This window comes from Mesoplodon mirus, assembly GCF_964341445.2.
Source record: "Mesoplodon mirus genome assembly, chromosome: X".
Taxonomy (NCBI): Eukaryota; Metazoa; Chordata; class Mammalia; order Artiodactyla; family Ziphiidae; genus Mesoplodon; species Mesoplodon mirus.
The window spans coordinates 61,432,879-61,445,083 of NC_138981.1; the positions used below are offsets into that span (position 1 = coordinate 61,432,879).

General features: G+C 37.5%; 1 protein-coding gene across 3 annotated transcripts in view; it reads right to left on the bottom strand.

Annotated features, from left to right (window-relative positions):
* The window catches only part of PHKA1 (phosphorylase kinase regulatory subunit alpha 1), a 131,896-nt gene that overhangs the window by 86,912 nt on the left and 32,779 nt on the right, over window positions 1-12,205 (bottom strand). For all 3 annotated transcript variants that reach the window (XM_082609490.1, XM_082609489.1, XM_082609488.1), the window contains 4 exons: window positions 7,191-7,289; window positions 6,091-6,237; window positions 5,065-5,118; window positions 3,623-3,745 (listed from right to left, as the gene is read on the bottom strand). In XM_082609490.1, coding sequence (XP_082465616.1) covers window positions 3,623-3,745; window positions 5,065-5,118; window positions 6,091-6,237; window positions 7,191-7,289 — 423 coding nt within the window. The remainder of the gene's footprint in view (window positions 1-3,622; window positions 3,746-5,064; window positions 5,119-6,090; window positions 6,238-7,190; window positions 7,290-12,205) is intronic.

Consider the following 12,205-nt stretch of genomic DNA (forward strand, 5'->3'; position numbering starts at 1 on the left):
TTTACAATGTTGTGTTAGTTTCTGTTGTATAACAAAGTGAATCAGCTACATGTATACATATATCCTCATATCCTCTCCCTCTTCCGTGTCCCTCCCACCCTCCCTATCACACCCCTCTAGGTGGTCACAAAGCACCGAGCTGATCTCCCTGTGCTATGTGGCTGCCTCCCACTAGCTATCTAGTTTACATTTGGTAGTGTATATATGTCAATGCCACTCTCTCACTTCATCCCAGCTTACCCTTCCCCCTCCCCATGTCCTCAAGTCCATTCTCTACGTCTGCATCTTTATTCCTGTTCTGCTGATGAATGCATTTAATTTTAATAACCATCCAGGTGTGTGTAATTAAAGCCTTTTTACAGGGAAATTAAGGCTCAAGGAGGTTATGAGCTTCTGAAAGATCATACAGCGAGTGCAAGGATGAGTCCAGATTTGAGCCCAAGTCAGCCTGCCTCCATGTACATGCTTCTACCCACCGTGTACTACACTGAGTAGAGCTTCTTGACTTTACATGTAATTGCTTTTAAAACTGTATTTTCCCTGTCAAATTAAGTTTCTATTATGATCAAGTTTACATTTTTTTGCTTAACAATTTGCTGTGGATTAGTAATAAATAAAAAGCAAAAAAAAAAAACCCCACTATAATTTATGGTAGAAAAAATATATAGTCAGTTCTGTTATGATAGTTGTTTTGAAAACACAAATTTGTTCCAATGCATTTGATACATTACAGAACAATTTGAGCATAACATGAATTTCACATCTGCTTATGCACAATTTCAACCTGAGAAGGCACTCAGCTGAACTGAGTCGTGTAAGAATACACAACACACACACATGCACACACCTCAGAACCATGAACCACAACCCATCCACATGTGGTGTTACAACTTTCCATCCAATTTCAGATAACTCTCTTACCACTCCTGAGCTGCTCCCTTCTCATGGCCGACTTGGCTGCATGGCTCTGTGCCTTCCCTTCTATTTAATTTCCCCTTCTATTCCCTCCTTGCCCTATTTTTTTTATTCTTCCTCTCTGTTTGATATTCCTTTTTTTTTCCTTTTCTCTTATGCTATCTCTCTTTTCCTCTCTTCCTCTGGCATGTAGGGTGGTGAGCATGGGAGCCCTGCAAGTGAGGTGGTAGGAACATGGTTGCACATATCCACAAGAAAACTTCAGGTGTTTTTCAAGGTACAAGTGCCATATCTTTGTGGTATTTATATATTTCTTAACCATTTAACATGTATAAAGCTGTGGTACTGTTTTTATTCAATTATGAGAAAACCAAACACTAAAATAAAATTATATTTGAAGTATGAAACAACAGTTAATCTGAATTTTTAACAATGATATTAAATTTTAATACACATTTTAATAGCAGCATATTATTTTATACACATGATCTCTAATTTAACATTTCATTCTTGTTGAACATTTAAATTACCACCAGACTTAATTTGTACGAATGTAACAGTGATGAGCAGCATTGTATCTAAATGTATGCCACCCTTGAAATAATTTTCTCAGAATATAATTTTTGAAAGAGGAATGAATGAATGTTTTAAAGCCATTAATGCCTATCTGTGGTACTGTTTTTATTAGGTTCCTATTATTTCGTATGTATTTCTGACAAACTTTTTAAGTGTTTTCCCCAACCACATTTTCCCATAAGCCCTATAGTTTTTACTTCTCAAATATGCAGAGCATGGTGACTTTTAGGGAACACCTATGTGTCTCATTATAGCCAAACTGACTGTACTGTGCACTTATCATATGTCTTCATCTGTGAAATTCAAAGAATTTTAGGGCTATCCACTTCTTCAGTGAAGAAAGAAAAACTATTCTCATCATATGCACAGCCATACCTTGTTTTATTGCACTTTGCTTTATCGTGCTTCACAGATACTGCGTTTTTATTTTTTGTTTTTGTTTTATAAATTGAAGGTTTGCAGCAACCCTGTGTTGAGCAAGTCTACTGGCATCATTTTTTCAACAGCATTTGCTCATTTTGTGTCTCTGTGTCACATTTCTGGGAATTCTCGAAGTATTTCAAAGCATGTACCAGCAAAAAGATTATGACCCATAGAAGGCTCAGATGATGATTAACATTTTTCAGCAATAAAGTATTTTTAACTAAGGTATGTACACTGTTTTTTTAGACATACTGCTATTGCACACTTAACAGAATGTAGCGTAAACATAACTTTTATATGCACTGGGAAACCAAAAAATTTCATATGACTTGCTTTATTGAGATACTTGCAATATTTGTGCTGCTCTGGAACTGAACCTGCATATCTCTGAGGTATGCCTGTACAGAGAAACTGAAGAAGTCAATGACAGTACTTGGACTACTCAGTGGTCAGCAGCAAAGCCAGGAAAAAAAAAAAGAATAAAAAAGAATCCAGGCCTTCCAGCTCCTTTTTTTCCCCTGAGAGTTCAAAACACCTGAATATGCTTTGTACTTAGCTGGCACATTTAATAAATAAATCTTTCTTTGAGCAAGCACAGTTTTTGAGAAACAATTTTGTGGAATTTGAGAAGGACTGAGAAAAATGGTAAAATCAAAATAGGGTGGTCAAGGGACTTCCCTGGTGGTCCAGTGGGTAAGACTCTGTGCTCCCAATGCAGAGGCCCCAGGTTCGATCTCTGTTCGGGGAACTAGATCCCACACGCATAATGCAACCAAGAATCTGCATGCCGAAGCCCACATGCCGCAACTAAGAAGCCCGCATGCCACCAACTAAACGTGCCGCAATGAAGATCCTGCATGCCGCAACTAAGACCCAGAGCAGCCAAAATGAATAAATAAATAAATAATAAATATTTTTTAAAAGTTTGGTTTAAAAAAAATAGGGTGCTCAAAATAGGGCAGGTATCTCTATTTTTGCTTATCTTATTTCTTGCTCAAATAAGGATACTCTATATAAAGCTTAGAGTAAAACAGCACTTTGTGCCCCTGGAACTTTGGTGTAACCCTATTATTTAAACTCATATTGGCAGTTACAGATTACTATTGGCCAAAGTATTCAAATTACACAAAACTGTATTTATGTAGCCAAGTATAAATGACTTCCAAATGTGTTGGATTTATGTCCAAGTTTAGAACATAGCCAGTTTGCAGAATGCCTGACACTAAACTAATTTTATTAAATTGTCCAGTCTCACTGTTTTCCAACAATGGTTTCTAAACTACTTTATTCATGTAGCTCAAAAAGCAATGATGACTGTATTTTGGGGGGTGAGGACAGGTTATAAGTGGGTTGTTGTTTTTGTTTTTTGTTTGTTTTTGCTGAAGTCAGAATATCATTTCCAACATTTATTAAAAAAAAAAGACAAACAAAGTCAGGAGGTAAATTCAAGTACCTCTGATGACCAAGGCAAGTATACAGGACTTGCTATTCTGCTTTCTATATTTATTAAAAGTCAAGTCTGAGTGATAGCAATATCCAGGTCTTCTAACTCTTAACATGTGCCCTCAACTACTAGTCTCTAGAAGACAACTCTGTCTCCTCCCTATTAGGGAAGACTTCCATTTGGACACAGGGTCAGCACAGTCATTAACTGAAAGAGGAAGACATAATAACAATCTGCTAAAAAGCTCTTTCCCCAGTGCATTACCTGTTCTGCATTCCCACTAAATACCCCATCAAGGATAAAGTATGTCCAGAACAATGGCCATTCACACTCAATGTTTTCAAATAACTTCAGCTCAGCTGGTTCATAGTACAGACGATTGGGATCCTGGTAAAAACACAATAAACAAAGTCTGTCTTATCACTCCAAGGTCAGACTATATCTTTAGTTCAGAGGTATTACAACACAGCCTTTCACCACCGATAGTTTGTTTCAGAGAAGGCAGAGCACATACACACTCCCCTCCTTTAGCAAGTACTTTTGTCATGTGATTCTAACTAGCAGAACTGGGATAATAATGATACTACAGGCAAGTGTATGAGGAAGTGAGACTAATTTGTAATAAGCCTGAGTTTTGTTTTGTACTTGTTAAGTTTGAGGTAGCAGCAGAACATACAAATAGAAATGTTCAGAAGGACAGCAAGAGATGAGGGTTTGGGAATCATCCTTATAGAGGTGACACACGAATCACAAATTATGGATGTAGTACCTATATATAATGAACAAGCAGCCCAAGAACAGAATCTTGGTAAACACTGAGTTTGGTGAGGGAGGACAGAAAGAGGAGAAAAATTAAGATGGTGTAGAGTTGTGGAAGTTAAAATAGGAAAAGAATTTCAAGAAAATGTAGGGGTAGGTAATGGTGATGTACTACAGAGAAGTCAAGGAGAATAAGGACTGAGAAAAGGCTACTGGATTGCTTACTTAGGAGATTATGATGATATTTCAGAGCACAATTTTAATAGATTGGTAGGGGCAAACGTCAAAAGGCTTAAAGGATAAAATGGAAGACGGGAAGTAAACCAGAAGAGTTTGAGCTCGGTAATTAAAAAAAAAATTATAATGGCTCTGAACCAGCAAACCTGAGCCTTAAACGATATTTACATTGTCAATGAAAGTGGTTACCAACCATTCATTCCCTTTTAATAATACTAAATTTTCTCCATTGATATTTCCAAGGAGAACTTTTGACAAGTGGAACAAAAGGAAGTTAACTTTTCAAGATCAAGTACTGTTTAGAACTAACCAACTGCAAAAGGTGGAAGGGATCCAAAAGGATCTACGGACAAAAACATTTTTCCCTTTGTAATAATTAAATATTTGGGGGGGAATATTTTGAGACTATGTAAATAATCTGTTTCTGCCGAAACTTTCAACCACTGATTTAAGCATCCATCAGTAGTTCTTTCCTGAAACTAACCAACTTCAAGAGGTGGAAGGACTACACCTTCCTCTATTTTATTTAATCCAGAAGGGCTCACAAGCAAAATCTGGCAACTAATCCTAACAAAGGTAGCAAACATCAGTTATTGTTATCCTATTTAGTGATTATTTGAAGTACCATCAATGAGGTAAGTATTTTCTCTGAATGAGGCTGCAATAGTGACCATTCTACCTTGGACTCATTTTGGGGAAAACAAACCTACCTCTTTAGGAGTTTTATATCCATCTCGTAGAAAGCGACAGCAACCATAACGACCCTGGGAATGCAGAGGAAACAAGCCAGAAGAATGAACATTGGTACAGCAATATAATTAATCAGAAATGTATCCTTTGCAACAGCTACATGTGCCAACCTATCATCAATAGAGACATGATACTTAAAAAATAATAAAAAAACCTTGATATCAGTCCAGCAGCAGAAAGTGATTTCAGCAATGTGATTTCAAGCGAGAGCTAAGTTGCAGGCTCTTCCCTAAAGCAGTGTTTTTATTTTATCTTCTCCATGGCTTGCCACCATAGGATAAGTCTGTGACAGCCCAATTACTAAGCTATGCAGTCCTGCTCACACAATTCATAAGAGACCACAGTTTTTTTAATAAAAGAAAACACAGTTTAAAAAATTTGAGATAATCTGAGACTTACAGAAGAGTTCCCAAAACAGTACAGAGTCCCTGTATATCCTTCAACCACTGTCCCCTAATATTAACATCTTAAATAACCACAGAAAATTTACCAAAACAAAAAAATTAACCTTGGTACAACACTATTAACCAAAGTATAGAACTTATTTGGATTTCACCAGTTTTTTCACTAATGCTTTTTTTCTGTTCCAGTATCCATTTAGGATACCACTGCATTTAGCTGGCATGTCTCCTTAGTCTCTTCTAATCTCTGATGGCTCCTCAGTCCTTCCCTGTTTTTCATCATCTTGACATTTTTGCAGTGTTTGTCAGTTACTTTGTAGAATGCCTCTCGATTTGGTTTTGTCTGATGTTTTCTCATGATTAGATTGAGGTACCGCATTCTTGGGAAGGACATCACGGAGGTGCTGTGCGCTTCTCAGTGCACTGTATCAGGGTGTACATGATGTCAGTACATCTTATTACTGGTGATGTTAATCCTGATCACTTGGTTAAATCACCAACATAGGTCATATTCAAGACTCACAAAGATACTAATTTAGCCTTAAAGTTAGAGCTTAAAGAAAAGAAAGGCACATATGGACATACCTGAAGCTTAGTGATGATTTCCTGTTTTGTGAGCTCCACCAACTGATTATCCTCTACTGCAAAGGCTGGGAAGGAAATAACTGAAAGTAGACTAGCATCAACCTCTTTGGATGTTGAAGCCCGGGGGAGTATCGAATTAAGGATAGACTAAAAGAAAGGAAGTCAAATGTGGCACATTAGTAAATAACTCAGGATTACAAAATTATTAGCTTTAGTTTCAAAAGATGTATGTTGAAGAGGATCATTCAGTTGAAAATCTAAAAATGATTTGATAGTGAAAGCTTAGAAGACTACTTCTATAAATCATCCCTTGTCTTAATCCTGCTCTCAGTGCCTCCTAATCCTGATTCTTAAGCAGCTGCTAATGGCTAAAGAATACTCTATCATTATCCCACCCATAATGCTGTTGCTCCATTAGCAACTATCTAAGCATAAAGATAAAATGTAGCTGCTGGGAAGCAAGATGTGGAAGGCTTAGCTCCTATATCCCTGAAATTTATCTTTTCCATGGAAAATTTTGCATTTTTAAAATTAGAAGGTGAGATTGTATTCAATAGAACACGATGGGTGTCTAATCAAGGTTTGAAGAAGACAAGAAAGGCCATCTTGTCAATGACAAGAACCTTACTCTTTCAATACAGAGAGTAATCCTAAACAAAACTGAAGATATGCATTTACCACTTAAACAGTCTAATCTCCAAACATCTAACCCGAGGGCCAACCGGGGACAAGAGAAAGTTTCAGAGCCACTATCAAGAAGAACACTCAAAATTGATCACCTCTTGTTCTCTTGGGATATTTAGAAAAGGAGATACTCAGGAGCAGAGCCCATATACCCTTGATACGATAATAGTGGAGAATTCCATATACTGTGATAGGATCACTTTATAACCTTGGGTGAGAGAACAGGACTATGATCTCCGTTATAGCTCATGCTGTATCAGGCTTATCTCTATAGGATGCTTGATAAGACATTTTTGGTACATGGTAATAAATCAGATTATGTACTCTCATTCAGTTCTCCTTATTCTAAAGCTCATGCTAAATTTGAGTCTGAGTAAAAATACATTTTTCTGTAACGTTGTCCATTATTCTCTTACCTGGCAGTGTTGTACTTCATCAGCTAGGACATGGATAACTGACTGGGGACCACCTTTCACACCAAACAGGTCCAGTTCATCTAATGCCTCCAGGGCTGCCTTTGAGGAACAAAGAAGGAAAGTACAACTTTAGCATTATAAATGCATATATTTCTTCTCCCTCTACCCTGGTATCATATCAATGAAAATGATACCATTCTAAATATGTTCAGCAGAACAGAAAATACAATAACATTCTTTATTCCCAGGGGCCTCTGAGGGTTTTTTTGGTCTCCCATATTGTCCCAGAGACACTTGAGATGGAGGCTGCAGTCATATTTTCATGATTAAAAACCCTCAACAAATTCGGTATAGAAGGAACATACCTCAACATAATAAAGGCCATATACAACAAACCCACAGCTAACATTCTACTCAGTGGTGAAAAGTTGAAAGTTTTCCTGTAAGATTAAAGCAAGGCAAGGGTGCCCACTCTCACCACTCTTATTCAACATAGTACTGGAAGTCCTAGCTAAAGCAATTGGGCAAGACAAAGAAATAAAAGGCATCCAAATCAGAAATGAAGAAGTAAAACTGTCATTATTTGAAGATGATATGATCTCATATATAGAAAACCCTAAAGACTCAACCAAAAAACTGTTGGAACTAATCAACAAATTCAGTAAAGTTACAGGATATAAAATCGACATACAGAAATCAGTTGTGTTTTCTGTACACTAACAACAAAACATCTAAAAAAGAAATAAAGAAAACTATCCCATTCACAACAGCATCAAAAGCAATAAAATACTTAAGAATAAATTTAACCAAAGAGGTGAAAGATCTGTACAATGAAAACTACAATACTTTGATGACAGAAATTTAAGACAAAAACAAATGGAAAGATAACCCCATGCTCATGGATCAGAAGAATTAATATTGTTAAAATGTCTATACTACCCAAAGTCATCTATAGATACAATGCAATCTGTATAAAAATTCCAATGGCATTTTTCACAGAAATAAAAAAAAAATCCTAAAATTTGTATGGAATCACAAAAGACCCTAAATAGTCAAAGCTATTATAAGAAAGAAAAACAAAGCTGAAGGCATCACACTTCCTGATTTCAAAATATACTACAAAGGTATAGTAATTAAAATAGTATGATACAGGCATAAAACTAGAAACATAGACCAATGAAACAGGATAGACAGCCCAGAAATAAACCCCTGCATTTACAGTCAATTAATATTTATATAAAGGAGCCAGGAACACTCAATGGGAAAATGATAGTCTCTTCAACAGTTTTGGGAAAACTGGATAAGCACACACAGAACAATAAAATTGGACCCCTATCTTACACCACACACAAAAATTAACTCAAAATGGATTAAATATTAAGACTGGATATCACAAAACTTCTCCTTCACATTGGTCTTGGAAACGATTTTTTAGATATGACACCAAAGGTATAAGCACAAAAGCAAAAATCAATAAGGGGGACTACATCAAACTAAAAAGCTTCTGCGTAGAGAAGGGACTTGATGAAACAGGGAGGGGGAAGGGTAAGCTGGGACGAAATGAGAGAGTGGCATGGACTTATATATACTACCAAATGTAAAATAGATAGCTAGTGGGAAGCAGCCACAGAACACAGGGAGATCAGCTCAGTGCTTTGTGACCACCTAGAGGGGTGTGATAGGGAGGGTGGAAGGGAGATGCAAGAGGGAGGAGATATGGGGATATATGTATATGTATGGCTGATTCACTTTGTTATAAAGCAGAAACTAACACACCATTGTACAGCAATTATACTCCAATAAAGACATTTATAAACAAATAAATAAACAAATGGAAAGCTTCTTCACAACAAAAGAAACAATCAAAAAGATGAAAAAGCAACCTAGAGAATGGGAGAAAATATTTGCAAACCACATATATAATGAGAAGTTTATATCCCAAATATATAAAGAACTCACACAATTCAATAATAAAAAACCAAATAATTCAATTAAAAAGTGGACAAAGGAAATGAATAGACATTTTTTCCAAAGAGAACATACAAATGGCCAACAGGTACATGAAAAGATGCTCAACATCACCAATCAACAGGGAAATGCAAGTCAAAACCACAATGCAATATCACCGCACATCTGTCAGAATGGTTATCATAAAAAATATAATTATGGGTGAGGACATGGATAAAAGCAAACTCTGTACACTGTTGGAGGGAATGCAAGTTGGTTCAGCCACTATGGAAAATAATAAGTATGGAGGTTACTCAAAAAATTAAATTAGAACTACCATATGATCCAGCAATTTCACTTTTGGGTATATATCCAAAGGAAATAAAAACAGGATATCAAAGAAATATATGCACTCCTATGTTTACTGCAGCATCATTCACAATGTACAGAAACAATCTAAGTGTCCGTCAACAGGTGAATGGATAAAGAAGATGTGGTGTATGTGTGTGCGCACCTGCATCTGTGTGTATGTGTATGTGTGTGTGTGTGTGTGTGTGTGTGTATGTGTGTATAATGGAATATCATTCAGCCATAAGAAAGAAGGAGGAGATTGGTTCAAGATGGTAGAGTAGAAGGACGTGCACTCACTCCCTCTTGCGAGAGCACCAGAATCACAACTTACTGCTAAACAATCATCGACAGGAAGACACTGGAACTCACCAAAAAAGATACCCACATCCAAAGACAAAGTAGAAGCCACAGTGAGATGGTAGGAGGGGCGCAATCACAATAAAATCAAATCCCATAATTGCGGGGTGGGTGACTCACAAACTGGACAACACTTATACCACAGAAGTCCACCCACTGGAGTGAAGGTTCTCAGCCCCACGTCAGGCTTCCCAACCTGGAGGTCTGGCAACAGGAGGAATTCCTAGGGAATCAGACTTTAAAGGCTAGTGGGATTTGATTGCAGGACTTTGACAGGACTGGGGGAAATAGAGACTCCACTCTCGGAGGGCACACACAAAGTAGTGTGCATACTGGAAAGCAGGGGAAGGAGGAGTGACCCCATAGGAGACTGAACCAGACATACCTGCTAGTGTTGGAGGGTTTCCTGCAGAGGCGGGGGGTGGGGGCTGTGGCTCACCGCAGGGACAAGGACACTGGCAGCAGAAGTTCTGGGAAGTACTCCTTGGCGAGAGCCCTCCCAGAGTCTGCCATTAGCCCCACCAAAGAGCCAGGCAGCCTTCAGTGTTGCGTCGCCTCAGGCCAGACAACAAACAGGGAGGGAACCTAGCACCACCCATCAGCAGACAAGCAGATTAAAGTTTTACTGAGCTCTGCCCTCCAGAGCAACACCAGCTCTACCCATCAGCAGTCTCTCCCATCAGGAAGCTTGCAAAAGCCTCTTAGATAGCCTCATCCACCAGAGGGCAGACAGCAGAAGCAAGAAGAACTACAATCCTGCAGCCTGTGGAACAAAAACCAGGTTCACAGAAAGAAAGACAAAATGAAAAGGCAGAGGATTTTGTAACAGATGAAGGAACAAGATAAAACCCCAGAAAAACAACTAAATGAAGTGGAGATAGGAAACCTTCCAGAAAATGAATTCAGAATAATGATAGTGAAGATGATCCAGGACCCCAGAAAATGAATGGAGGCAAAGATCGAGAAGATGCAAGAAATGTTTAACAAAGACCTGGAAGAAATAAAGAACAAACACCTTGAAGAATTAAACAACAAACAAACAGAGACAAACAATACAGTAACTGAAATGAAAAATACACTAAAAGGAATCAATAGCAGAATAACTGAGGCAGAAAAACAGATAAGTGACCTGGAAGACAGAATGGTGGAATTCACTGCTGCAGAACAGAATAAAGAAAAAAGAATGAAAAGAAATGAAGACAGCCTAAGAGACCTTGGGGACAACATTAAACACAACAACATTCACATTACAGGGGTCCCAGAAGGAAAAGAGAGAGAGAAAGGACCCGAGAAAATATATGAAGAGAGTATAGTTGAAAACTTCCCTAACATGGGAAGGCAAATAGCCACCCAAGTCCAGGAAGCACGGAGAGTCCCAGGCAGGATAAACCCAAGGAGAAACACACCGTGACACATAGTAAACAAACTGACAAAAATTAAAAACAAAGAAAAACTACTGAAAGCAACAAGGGAAAAACTATAAATAACATACAAGGGAACTCCCATAAGGTTAACAGCTGATTTCTCAGCAGAAACATTACAAGCCAGAAAGGAGTGGCATGACATACTTAAAGTGATGAAAGGGAAGAACCTACAACCAAGATTACCTCTACCTGGCAAGGATCACATTCAGTTTCAAAGGAGAAATCAAAAGCTTTACAAACAAGCAAAAGCTAAGAGAATTCAGCACCACCAAACCAGCAATACAACAAATTCTAAAGTAACTTCTCCAAGTGGGAAACACAAGAGAAAAAAAGGACCTACAGAAAAAAACCCATAACAATTAAGAAAATGGTAATAGGAACATACATATCGATAATTACCTTAAATGTGAATGGATTAAATGCTCCAACAAAAAGACACAGGCTCGCTGAACAGATACAAAGACAAGACCCATATATATGTTGTCTACAAGAGACCCACTTCAGACCTAGGAACACATACAGATTGAAAGTAAGGGGATGGAAAAATATATTCCATACAAATGAAAATCAAAAGGAAGATGGAGTAGCAATACTCATATCAGATAAAATAGACTTTAAAATAAAGAATATTACAAGAGACAAGAAAGGACACTACATAATGATCAAGGGATCAATCCAAGCAGAAGATATAACAATTATGAACATATATGCACCCAACATAGGAGAACTTCAAAACATAAGGCAACTGCTAACAGCTATAAAAGAGGAAATCAATAGTAACAAATAATAGTGGGGTACTTTAACACCTCACTTACACCAATGGACAGATCATCCAAACAGAAAATTAATAAGGAAACACAAGCTTTAAATGACACAATAGACCAGATAGACTTAATTGATATTTATAGGACATTCAATCCAAAAACTGCAGATTAC